A 12,205-nucleotide genomic window follows, 5' to 3' on the forward strand; every position below is an offset into this window, starting at 1 on the left:
TTCTTCATCTTCATGCTTGTTTGTCTCTTAATATCAGTTCCTGTAATTGTTTACCCATAATAGTAGTTTAGGGCTTGATAAGCATTTCATTAAGTATATTTGGGAGTTTTTATCATTGGGTATCAGGTCAAAAGGGTAATTTGTCCCCCTTGTTTAAATGATAGCTACAATGATAAAAAAGTCTTATATTTTATGAATTTAAAGCAAGTGTCGGCTCTAGGTGAAGTAGCTCTTTTTTCAACAGATGTCGCTAGCGTCGAAATCAAAACAAGATGTTGAAGCTACATTTTGACCCAAAAGGCGGGACATAAAAGTATGCTTCACGTTGATTGGCTCGTGTGTAAATTTGTCAATAACTTCACCTTCATTTTGGTAAAAGGCGTAAGACCTAAATGTTTTAGAGTCAACTTTGGAGCAATTCGTAGAGGTTCTCTAGAATCAAGAAAAAAAACCTCTCTAAATGAGCCCAAGAAGCTCTGACTTTTTTAATTAAGATATCATGATTTCTCAAGTTATTTCTTATGTCCTTGATTAGATGTGACGGATCGTGCATACAATAGATTTTATGCTTATCTATAAATATAAATGGTGTATCTTCATTGACATTAAGTCGCTTGTACACGCTTCTGTTATTTGATCCTTGGTCACACACAATTACTTTGACTTTTATCCCAATAGATAGCAAACGGCTTAGTATATCAATTAATATATCATGAAGAATGTCTTTATTCATTGGCCCTTTAATTGAAAAATAGGAAACTGGCTGCTTCCAATTCGAGTCAATTCCAGAAAGAAGGAAAACAGTAGCATGGTTTGCTAAGTCCAAATTCCGTTTGGAATTGCCCAAGTCGCAAAATCCCTCAATCAAGTCTTCACCTTCGTTGTACATTAGGCCTTCTTTGAGAGACATTTCATCAAAAGTTAACATTGCAAGTTTATCTCTTTCAGTCATACACTTTACTTTCTTTTCCAAGATATCCCAAAATTCCTTCACAATGCCTGGCTTGCAAGGAATTTGTTTTAACCATGACTTTAATGACGCCTGGCTTGGCAAAAGACAAATCTTTTTTAAAAGACAGTAAGCTTTTGGTCCGTGATAGTGCAAAGTAAGGCTGACCATCGTCGTCCTTTTGGGTTTGTTGATGCAGCTTTTAATTGCATTTCAAAGAAGTCAGCTGACGACTTTGGAAGAAGTTTCCTCATTTCAAAGACTACTTGTGACTTAGATACTTTTGAACTGGAAATTTCTTTTAAAAGTCTCCAATTCCTAAGGTATTGCTTTTGTAACAATGATTTTAGCTTCATCTTTTTGGTGAATCTTTGCTCTTTTTGATAATTTGTAACACAGTTTGAGATCCCTTCTTCACCTTTGGTGTTGCAAGTGAAGTTCTAGGTCTTTTTGTGGGATATGGATCTTCTGGATCATAATCATGAGGCCTTTTCCTTGACACTTCTTTTTGGTTCTTACTATGAGGTGTACCTTTTTCTAATGGTGTCAGACTAACAACTGAATCTACCCAAATGATAATTACGTTTTTGATTTTATGTACCATGTTAATTATAAATAATATATATAATATATACCAAAAGTCATAGCTTTTCTTGTATTTTTATTAGATAGTGATGGAGACGTAAAACTTGTTCGTTCTTTACTTGCAATCGGGGTTAGACTTCGCAAGGGACCAGATACAATCGGGGTTAGGTTGCGTACAGAACCAGATACAATCGGGGTTAGGTTGCGTACAGAACCAGATACAATCGGGGTTAGGTTGCGTACAGAACCAGATACAATCGGGGTTAGGTTGCGTACAGAACCAGATACAATCGGGGTTAGGTTGCGTACAGGACCAGATACTGTAATGATCTGTATCTACAATCTATAATGTTTGTGTAATCTGTACTATTGTATTTTTAAATTTTACCGCTATAATTTGTATGTCTCGGAACTCTCGCGACATCTACCGAAGATAAGGTCAGATAAAAACATGTGATATATCATCAGACAATGAAGACGGCATAGTTTTGTACGAGTCATGTAAATATACAGCTAAATGCCGGGAGTAGTGGCTCACTCCTGTAATCCCAGGCGTCCGGGAGGCCGAGTTTGTGGAAGGCCGTGTGAGGACGACTACCAATCCCCCAACGGGTGGTCGGGATACTTCCGCCACGGGTAACCTCACCCCTGTCCCCACGTATCCCCCCGTTGGCGTGGCCGTTACACATATCTCACCCTGATTAATCAGTTATTGTGTGTGTGCTGGTGTCTAAGGCCTCGGGTCGACACCGATGTTTGTGTATCTCAAAAAAAAAATATACAGCTAAATAATAAAAGTGTTTATTATATTATTACTAAATGCCTTTAGTACTTAATAATCACCAAAATAAACACTACAGATACAATCGGAGTTAGTTTGCATTCGGGAGGTACATGTGTATGCGTGACATCTTTATAATGACTAGATGTTGATGGAGATCCTTCTTGGCTAACCAGAATGGGGGTTCGACTAACAAGGAGACTACCCGAGGTGGTTATCACCGATTTTGTTGAAACATTTTCGGTTGCCATGGGAAAACTAAAGCCCATTGCAACTTTTCCCTTTGGAAATTTTCATACTACCATAAGGTCTACCTAACCCCCGAGTTTCAACAAAATCGGTTATAACCACCTCGGGTAGTCTCCTTGTAAGTGAGGGACCTATAAAAGATTATTCAGCCTTTTTTACTTCAGTCACAAATTCAGACTCATGCTGCACCTTTGACATTACCTATATGTTGAGTAGAAATTACTTGATTATTAATTGAGATCACAGGGTGGTATTTTTCTGGAACAGCATTCCAAACTAGTCTTGATATGTGAAACATAAATTTTACTTAGCTGCTCTATTTATGTTATTACCCATGTTGACTTTATTACCTTCCGTTATTTTTGAAATTACATTGGGTGAAGTGGTCACTACAAAGTTTCCACCTTTTTTCGCGAATATATTTCTCTTTTCCCAATAAATCCTCTCTTCCAGAGTTTTTTAACCACTGTTCACATCTGTAAACAAAAACACGTGATTCACCAAGGGTTAACGAAAAACCCATTTTTAATTTATAATCACCTTTGAACATCAGTTGGAAAGTCAAAAAAAGAAACCCCTGGCTTTTTTCTACCTTGGGAATTGCTGCATTTTGTGTAACAGCAAGTTTTCCCTCCGTGATATTCAAGTTCTTTGAAGTCCTTGTCAAAATCAGCTGTGACAACCGCCATCGCGTAAAATAAATAAAAGGCGATAGTGCTCAGTACAAATTCTAGGGGGCGATAGCGTCGCGACTCGAAAAAAAAACTTTCATAGCTCAATGGGCAAGTTAGCCTTCCTTATCTTTCTTCCATGGTGCTACTACTCTATACATACCGAGGGACTTCAGGTGTACAAATCAGCAGTGAAATCACTTGAAATCACGTTAATTTAGTAGTTTTAATAACTTTAATCAAGTAAATATTGAAATCACTTAAAATCTGAAATCAGATGTACCAAATTTCTAACATTGGAATGATTGGATAGCACCTCGATTCATACGCGCGCAGTAGCGGAGAAAACATTTGAAAAATGCTGACGATTCTTTACATTTTAGCTCGTAGAATTCCCATAGGATTTTGCTGGGGATTTTAAATTTTGGGAGACTCGCCTCGTTTTGATTGAACTTGGTAATTTCGACATTATAAAGGTAATAAATGTTAAAAGTATTATTTGCTATCCCAAATAGACATACTAATGAACAATAATCGTGATTCTTCGTATAATTATCTCAATACGCTTTGAAAAACCTTATGCCTTGCCCGCCTTTCGCGTTTAAACTTTAAAGCAGCGTTGCCAGATCGAAAATCTGAAATTATCGTATCTAGGCCAAAAAATTATCGATTTTCCTGGAAAATTATCGTACATTTCTTTTTGGCGATAAATTTTAATTAATACATAAATGCGTTGAATTTAGATGATTTTTTAAAGCACTACAGGAATTTTAATTCAGGGAAATAAACAAAATGTCTATTATCATTATTAACTGAACTTAATATGTTTAAAAATGTTTTAAAAAATGCGGTAATAGCTAGGAGTAATAAACTCACACTCTGGACTACGCGTACAGAAAATGTATATCATTCATTTTAAGAAGAAAAGTTATATAAATTTATAATAAAATATAAATCGTTCGTAGGTTTTTAAAAAAAATCTAAAGATTATCGTACTAATGTACGATAATCTTTAGTTGAGGCAGAATTATCGAAATAATGGTACGATATCGTACGCCATGAAAATTATAGTACGCCCTAAAAATTTTGATTAAATTATCGCACTGTGCGATAATTATCGTACGTCTGGCAACGCTGCTTTAAAGTCTTAAACCAAGGACAAAAGTAAATTATTTTTGACCAAGGATGATCTATACCGATGTTTCTGGTTTGCCAACCAACGTTTTCGAGCGCAAACTAGACCCCGACGCCACGAAATTTTGGTCGGCGGTGACGGCGCGAACGGCGTGCGCCGATTATTTTGTCGGCGGCGGCGTTGACTTAAAATAATCAGCGGCGACGGCGTGAGCCGCCGTTTCTTTACAATTTTTTTTTATACTAGAAAGTAGAGATCAACCTACCTGTCACCCTAGCGAGGCAGCGACTGCGAGCAGGGCGCTATATATCGTCCAAGTTGCGAGGCGAGTGCACGAAACACACAGACGGGTTAGAGAATGGACAAGATTTTCTTTCAAAACCGCAAAAACCACGTGGCAGCATTTTAGACATATTTAATCGGCGTCGCGCTGGAAAATAATCGGCGGCGGCGGCGGCGGCGTGTACTTCGGCGGCGTCAGGGTCTAGCGCAAACTACTTTTTCGCTACAAAGACTAAATATAGCGCTCATCAGATGATTCATTCGTAGAAGATATTGCAACGCAAGTGACAAGCTCTATCGTGCTGTAAAGTAGGGCAGATTTTACACGGTGTGAAAAGGGGAATTTGAAATTAAGTGACTGCCTTCACAATTACAACACCTCCAAATTTTTAAACACTTTATACTCTCGTAAATGTTCACTGCCCCTGCGCAGATCTAAGAGGAAGTTCGCGGTGCAATGAACCATCATATTTCTGGTGCTAAATTCAATCAAAAATGTATTTATTTATGCTACGGAAAAATTACTATGTTGAGACTATTTTCATCGTTGTCCCCAAACACCCACGGGCTTGAACAGTAAGCTCCCCCCCCCCCCTTTAAAACAAATCAAATCAGCACGGTATCTTATTGGTTCCCTAAATCTGACGTCTTCCGTGGCGGGGTAAATTAGACCATGATGCAGGCGGATCCTTCTCAACATAGTTATTCTCCCGAAGTTAAAATATATATTCTCGTAATCCAACAGAATGTATAAACACTACCTACGTAGTGCATTCTCAAAAAAAAACATTTCCTAGTCTTTCGAATTCGCCGCAAATTCCCGCTAGGTGCGCATATACATTGAATCTACTGCTCCAGCCTAGTTTATAGAATAGGCCATGGCGATTAAATCACGTATAGGCTACGGCCGGTAGTGGCTGAATCGCAGCTTCGTAGGAATGTTTAAGTATTTTTTTTCAAATTTCAATATTTATATTATATTAGTTTAAAATCGAAACACTAGTTAACCTGTATTTATTTGGCATATTTCATAAATAAAACCTCTAACTACACATAATGACATTAAAGATAAAGATTTTCTTAAGCCTTGGCTAAAAATTTCGAAAAGTTATACTTGTAAAAATTGTCCAAATTTAAACTTTAAGCAATAGATAGGTAAGGAAACGACACAATCACAAGGAGTTCGTTGAATCCGCGATGCAACTACGAGGTCGAGTGAGCGTAAGGTTGTTGATCAGTCGTGTAACAACTCTTTTTAGTCTAATAGAGGGGAAAGAGGCCCCCGCGAAACATCGATTTCGAGGGGTTAAGACACTGCGAACTCGGTGTACACTGCCGTACCTTTGACAGTGCTAAATGGAAATCGCGAACTCTTGAAAATATGTTCCTTTAACAGTGCTAAAGGCACGAACTCGGTGTACAGGTTATCTGAGACTGTCTTACCCCTCGATCGATTTCTCCTCAACGGCCTCATGAATGTATTAATTTCAACCATGATTATCGAACTATAACAGTACCCTTTCTATCATCTTGGGCTAAGATGGGCGTTGCCTTTCTGCCCAAATTCTGCGTTTTACGTAATCACTTGGGCCTAGGGCTTCTAACGATGATCTGAATAAGGCAATCTGATTACTATTTATCATATAAGATATATCGCCGATAAAAAACCTGAATTCACTGGCTACCTGTTCCTTTTTTAATCTGACCTGCGGCAATCTAGTTTTGTTATCTCGTTTCGGTAACCGACGAGGCCACAGATATAGAAAGCAGTTATTTTATCTGATAAGCGTGTAGATATCTGTCTATATGATGTCTACTTTCCGACATCTAGTTGAATGTTTTTTATTCTTTTAAATTTTTGTATAGCAACAAAAAAAATGGCTTAGTTCCAAGAAGTCAATATAAAGATATACTAAAAAAGTATATCCGCCGTTATCGCGGGTTAAAGATACAATTTAAAAAACAGATCAACCCGTGAAAGTCATATAGGCTTGTCAGACAAGCGCAAAAGCGTATCCGCGTACTGCCGTTAGAGTAAAAAATCTGTTATCCGCTAAAGGTATCGGATTAAAAATAATCCAGTTCATCTGTGAAAGCATCAGACACCAGATCAGCGTTAGAAGCCCTACTTGGGCCAATCTAGAGACATGCGTTTGTCGTTGACTCGATCCACAAAACGTTTCGGAATTGCCTGATTTGACCGGCGAAGAAAATGACTCGTGATTCTTAGAAAAATAACTGTACTTTTACAACATTACTTGATAATCTTAAATAAAGGAATTTATCAATAATATTCTTACCTATTTTTGTTCAATCAAAAAGATATGTATTAAAATTTTATAATGTAAATTAAGCGCTAAGCCTTGGCACTGAAAGCTAGTCAAATTTCAAAACTTTGCCCTTCAATACAATTTTTGACCAACGTCATAATAACTAAGCCTCTCCCATCCTAGCGACTGAGGCTAGACAATCTAATGCAGTTCGATATTCATGGTTGAAATGAATACATTCATGACGGCATTAAATATAAATTTAACTGATCCGTCGTTTAATTGGTATTAATTTCCTCCGTGTAACCGTGGTAACGCCGCACCACTGATATTAATCAATGGGTGGCTCTCGTCCACCATCATGGAAATCCGGCGAATTTGGCTCCGAATGGGTCAACGCGAAACGTCGATTCTTTTGGAACGGCGCTCAATAAAACTTTCATTGGGGCATCGTTTGATCGGTATTGGTCCCAGGTAGCAAAAACACGTGTTAAACACGAGTAATATGATAGTGCGGTACACGTGGAGTTCACGTGGGGAAAACGGCGAGCCTGTCATACTCAAACACGTGTTTCAGCACGATTTAATAACGTTTTTCGCATGTGTGCATACACCGACCGTCCACGTGTATATACACCGACCGTCCACGTGTGCATACACCGACCGTCCACGTGTATATTCATCAATCGCTTCGTGTGTAAATACGTACCATGCACGTGTTTAAAATCGAACCATGCACGTGCTTACACACCCATTTTTACGTGTTTAAACACGAATCGTTCACGTGATCATATACTGATCATCCACGTGTTTGAACACCGGTTATTTACGTTTAGGGCACCATTCAATACACGTGTTCGAACACATAATTTGTTCCTGTATAACACCTTTAATTTTACGTGTTCAAACACCGTAGTAACATTAAACGAACATCGAACTTCCATTATTTAACCCTAGTAATTCTCCTACATTCATAAATGAAAATATTGCATTATTGTTAATTAAAAACACCCACAACTTTTTCATTTTTAAAATTTTTAAACATACCCGCGTAAAATTAATTATTAAATTCGATTAATAAATTTTATGTCCAATAATTATAACCCTCGAATAACACAATATTTTCAAATGATTTTTTAATGAAATGAATTTTTCAATAAAAAAGCAATATGAACAATAGTCAAAATTTTTAGGCCAGAGTTTCCAAAAGTTGACCGGTTCCGCCCTTTTGAGGCTCATCAGTGCTGTGTAGGAACTCTGGCTATGTTTGGAAATCTGCCGATATCAGTATAACTAATAAACAATCAGAGTGCCCTATATGTGAGCAGTCCATTGCAACTTATAGTGAAATTCTTCACCAATGATTGCATGGCAGTCGCTATTCAGCAGACATCTTTTACGCTCGGGCTTCCGTTGAATTCCAACGTTAAGATATTTATATCAAAGGTCAAAAATTTTAGGCCAGAGATGCCAAAAGTAGACAAGAACAAGACGTACGACGGTCAGAATACACACAATCCTTCTAATGTTTGTTTGAGCTATTCACAGCAACCTGCAACGCCGGTATCACAATATATCCACGGTCACACATATATACATATTTACACTTATTTGTTATTTCTAATCATACTTTGAAAGCATCTTATATTTTACTTCTGATCACACTTATTTGTTACTACTAGTCAGCCGTTGAGTGTCACACTTATTTCTTCTGGTTATACGACAAAAACTAGTTCGATCATTTTCATACTTATTTGTTACTTCTGATCACACTTATTTGTTACGTTGAGTGTCACACTTATTACTTCTGGTCATACGCCGAAGACTAGGTCGATCAGTGTCATACCTTCAGGGCACGTGTAAATTCAAACCAAATAACCATCGTGAGTTAAAAACCGTTAAAACACGCGGAGATCCCGTGTGAAATTACACGAACCGATTTTCGTGTAATTTAACATTAAAAAAACACCTTCAGGCCACGTGTAAATTAACACCAAAAAACAATAGTGAGTTAAGTTCTTTTAAAACACGCGGAGATCACGTGTGAAATTACACGAACTGATTTTCGTGTAACTAGACATTTAAATAACACCTTCAGGCCACGTGTAAATTCACATAAAAAAACCATAGTGAGTTAAAAACGTTTAAAACACGCGGAGATCACGTGTGAAATTACACGAACTGATTTTCGTGTAATTGAACATTTAAAAAACACCTTCAGGGCACGTGTAAATTCACACCAAAAACCATCGTGAGTTAAAAACGTTTAAAACACGCGGAGATCATGTGTGAAATTACACGAACTGTATTTCGTGAGCTATTAACCCTAAATTCCACGTTTTCTACACGTGTGTAATTTTCAAACACGTATTATCCACGAAAAATACGAAAATTCCACTATAAAAACACGTGTTTTTGCTACCTGGGGTATCTAGTCATTCCAGTGAAGTGTCGCTGACACGCTTACTTCCGGCTAATTTGATTTTCTTTATCGAATACTGGGGTGGCAGAGTGCTTAGCACTTTCGCCTTGCAGCAAGAGGAGCCGGGTTTGATCCGAGCATGTAGCACTGGGTGAAAACTCGCAACAACTCCCACTTCAATGAGTTTGCAAGTTCAGATCTCCCCAATGGGAAAAGGGGTTTTCCTCCGAGTTCTTGCCATCAAAACCTGTTGAGAACTTGAGGCTAACGGTAATAGTGAGTGTGTAGGAGCTGTTGACTCGAGTGGAATGAAGAGCTTGCATTTTAACCAGGCCTGATTTGAAGGCATTAAATGTATCTAAATTAATTGGGTCTAAGGTGATGCCTTGGGTATTAGCCTAGCTGCTAATTATTATTATTTGACTATTTGCGTGACTTAAGACCTGAAATAGTTCAAGTGCGATTTCAAATGTCTCACGTAACAAATCGAGTTTTTGGTCACGACACGTGGACTTGGTACAATTAGTATCATTTACAATGCAGTCCACACATGGTTCTTATTAACTCACCATTTATGCTTAACAATTTCAAAAAATAGGCCGAGTACTTGCAGCTGCTAATTTATTGCTTCTTACAGTACGTATATTTTCTTCATTAACGGTTGCTTTATCTTGTTTCGTTGTAGCTGGAACGGAGATCACGACAACCACGTTAAAATGGTTGATCATTCTTTGGGCCTACTACCCAAATATTCAGAAGACAATAAGGGAAGAAATCGACCAAAACATAGGTACGTATTTTATTCATTTAGCGAATGTAAGACGTTGGTTGAGTTTTGTTGAAATTCATTGTCTGCCTGCCGTGTGTAAAAAGGAAGTGAAGGACACTCGCTTATTACAAAGTCAAAAAATGGATTTAAGAATCATTTATTATACCTTACATTGAAGATCTTGGAAACTTTGTCCTGTTTTCCGGGAAACTGTTCTACTTTAGTTCAGCGTAGAATCACGTATTTAGATGGCTTAGAAAGATTACAGAAGGTTAGTGAACTTCTATTCGACACAAGGCTTAAAGCAAGTGGTGGCTCGACGTGATTTACCTCTTTTTCAATAGATGTCGCTAGCGTCGAAATAAAAAAGGCGGTACTTATAGGTACCCCTCGCGTTGTATGGATCGTTTGTAAATTGGTCAAAAACATATAAATTACAGCAATTATGATTTTGGTTAAAGTCCACTAAATAGAGTATAAGGTGTCTAACTATAATACTCTACATAGACAAATGATAACGTCGTCAGAGCCTATTTTTCATTTTAGTTTTCTTTGCCACAAATAGATGGCACCACGCTCTCCAATAAAGTAGCGTTTTTCGAAGAATCGGATAGACTCATTGGCATCTCTAATAACAAGGGCCTATTCATAATACAGGTGGCGATGAAAGAGCCGCCACTTGCTTTAATGTCGACTAGGAACCGAGCAAAAATCTTCGCTGTAAGCAACACCAGTTTCTTCGATTTTCATCATGGTCACAATAGTCTTTCCATAAGCCTATCATAAGGTCCCCATAAGCAAAGGTCTAGGCCAAATTTTTGACGATCACATACCCGTTAAGAGCTAGGTATTAAAAATCTGCATCTCCTAGTGGTTATGTTCCCTTTCGATTTTTTACAGAATCGCCCCCCTGATCTCTTTCAGACTCTTTGTTGTGTGAATACCTCTTTGATCCTATACTGTACAGCCCTCTGGCGTGATGGGCACCGCCTTTTGCCAGAATAAAATACTTTAGAAATTTAGAACTAGGTATTTCCCCAAATGAATTTCGCGCGTTGCATGATGAATTGCGCAGAAGGCGTGCGCGTACGTTTTTAAACTGCCCTATCGTAGTACGTTAATTTTCTTCACTCCAGGACAACGCCGTTATCATGGGCCCCTATGGTAGACCATTGCTTATGGGGACCTTATGATAGGTTTATGGTCTTTCTTATACATTCCAAGTGTAAACGTTTCCCGACGAAACTTAATTTACTGTATGTTTTGCAACTAAGGGGAGAGAATGCCTTTGCAATCGGACAGGGTGACGTGTCCCTACACTAACGCTTTCGTGTCAGAAGCCATCCGTTTCAGAGCGCCTCTGTCGTTGGGTCTTCCGCACGCCGCCAACGTTGACACGCAACTTGGAGGACACAAAATCAAGAAAGGAACTCTAGTGATATATCACGCCGACGCCGTACAATCTGACAACGCCATCTGGAAGGAAGCCGAGAAATTCATACCAGAGCGGTTCCTGAAGGACGACGGCAAGTACAACAACGACACCAAGCGGGGCATTTTGGCGTTTGGAGAGGGAAAGCGAATTTGTATCGGCGAAAAATTAGCGAAAAATGACCTGTTTCTGATAGTCGCCAATCTGGTTTAAACTGTTGAGATCCGGTTAGAAGCTGGACAATTAGGGACGGTGGATTTGGAACCGGATTTTGCCAGTGCACCCACTGTCCCGAAACCACAGAATATCGTGGTTTGTCTCAGAAATTATTTGTTAAAAATATGGAGAAAAGGAAAACATGCAACTGTGTTTGGTAAAAGTGTTCCGAATTGCCAAACAAAATGTTATTACACCGGGACCAAAAAATTCTACCTATTCCATTATTTAATTTAATTTTATATTTTTACTTTTTAGCAAATGCAATTTGAAACTACTTAAAAACTCTAAATGAACTTGAAGTAAATATTTTATGAGAGTGATTCGGAGTTCCATGCAAATATTTAATTTAATAATGGTTTGGTTTATAATAGAGCCTTGTACGCGAGTTACGTAATCGAACGGATTTTAAACAAAAGCTACCAGCAAAGCTACCAGGAAGCT

The 12,205-nt window shown here is 38.2% G+C and overlaps 1 protein-coding gene across 1 annotated transcript; it reads left to right on the plus strand.

The window, feature by feature from the left end:
- The first annotated feature begins 10,037 nt into the window (after positions 1–10,037).
- LOC149959851 (cytochrome P450 2U1-like) lies at positions 10,038–11,808 on the plus strand. The gene is made up of 2 exons (XM_090165183.1): positions 10,038–10,134; positions 11,388–11,808. The coding sequence occupies exon 2, from the start codon at positions 11,396–11,398 to the stop codon at positions 11,756–11,758; it is 363 nt and encodes a 120-aa protein (XP_090021309.1). The 5' UTR covers positions 10,038–10,134; positions 11,388–11,395; the 3' UTR covers positions 11,759–11,808.
- The last annotated feature ends 397 nt before the right edge of the window (positions 11,809–12,205 follow it).

Source organism: Leiobunum rupestre, chromosome 2, assembly GCF_980474605.1.
Source record: "Leiobunum rupestre chromosome 2, qqLeiRupe1.1.hap1, whole genome shotgun sequence".
Taxonomy (NCBI): domain Eukaryota; kingdom Metazoa; phylum Arthropoda; class Arachnida; order Opiliones; family Sclerosomatidae; genus Leiobunum; species Leiobunum rupestre.

Coding starts and splice junctions, on each gene's coding strand:
- LOC149959851 (XM_090165183.1), top strand. CDS start 11,396: ATGCCTTTGCAATCGGACAGGGTGACGTGTCCCTACACTAACGCTTTC.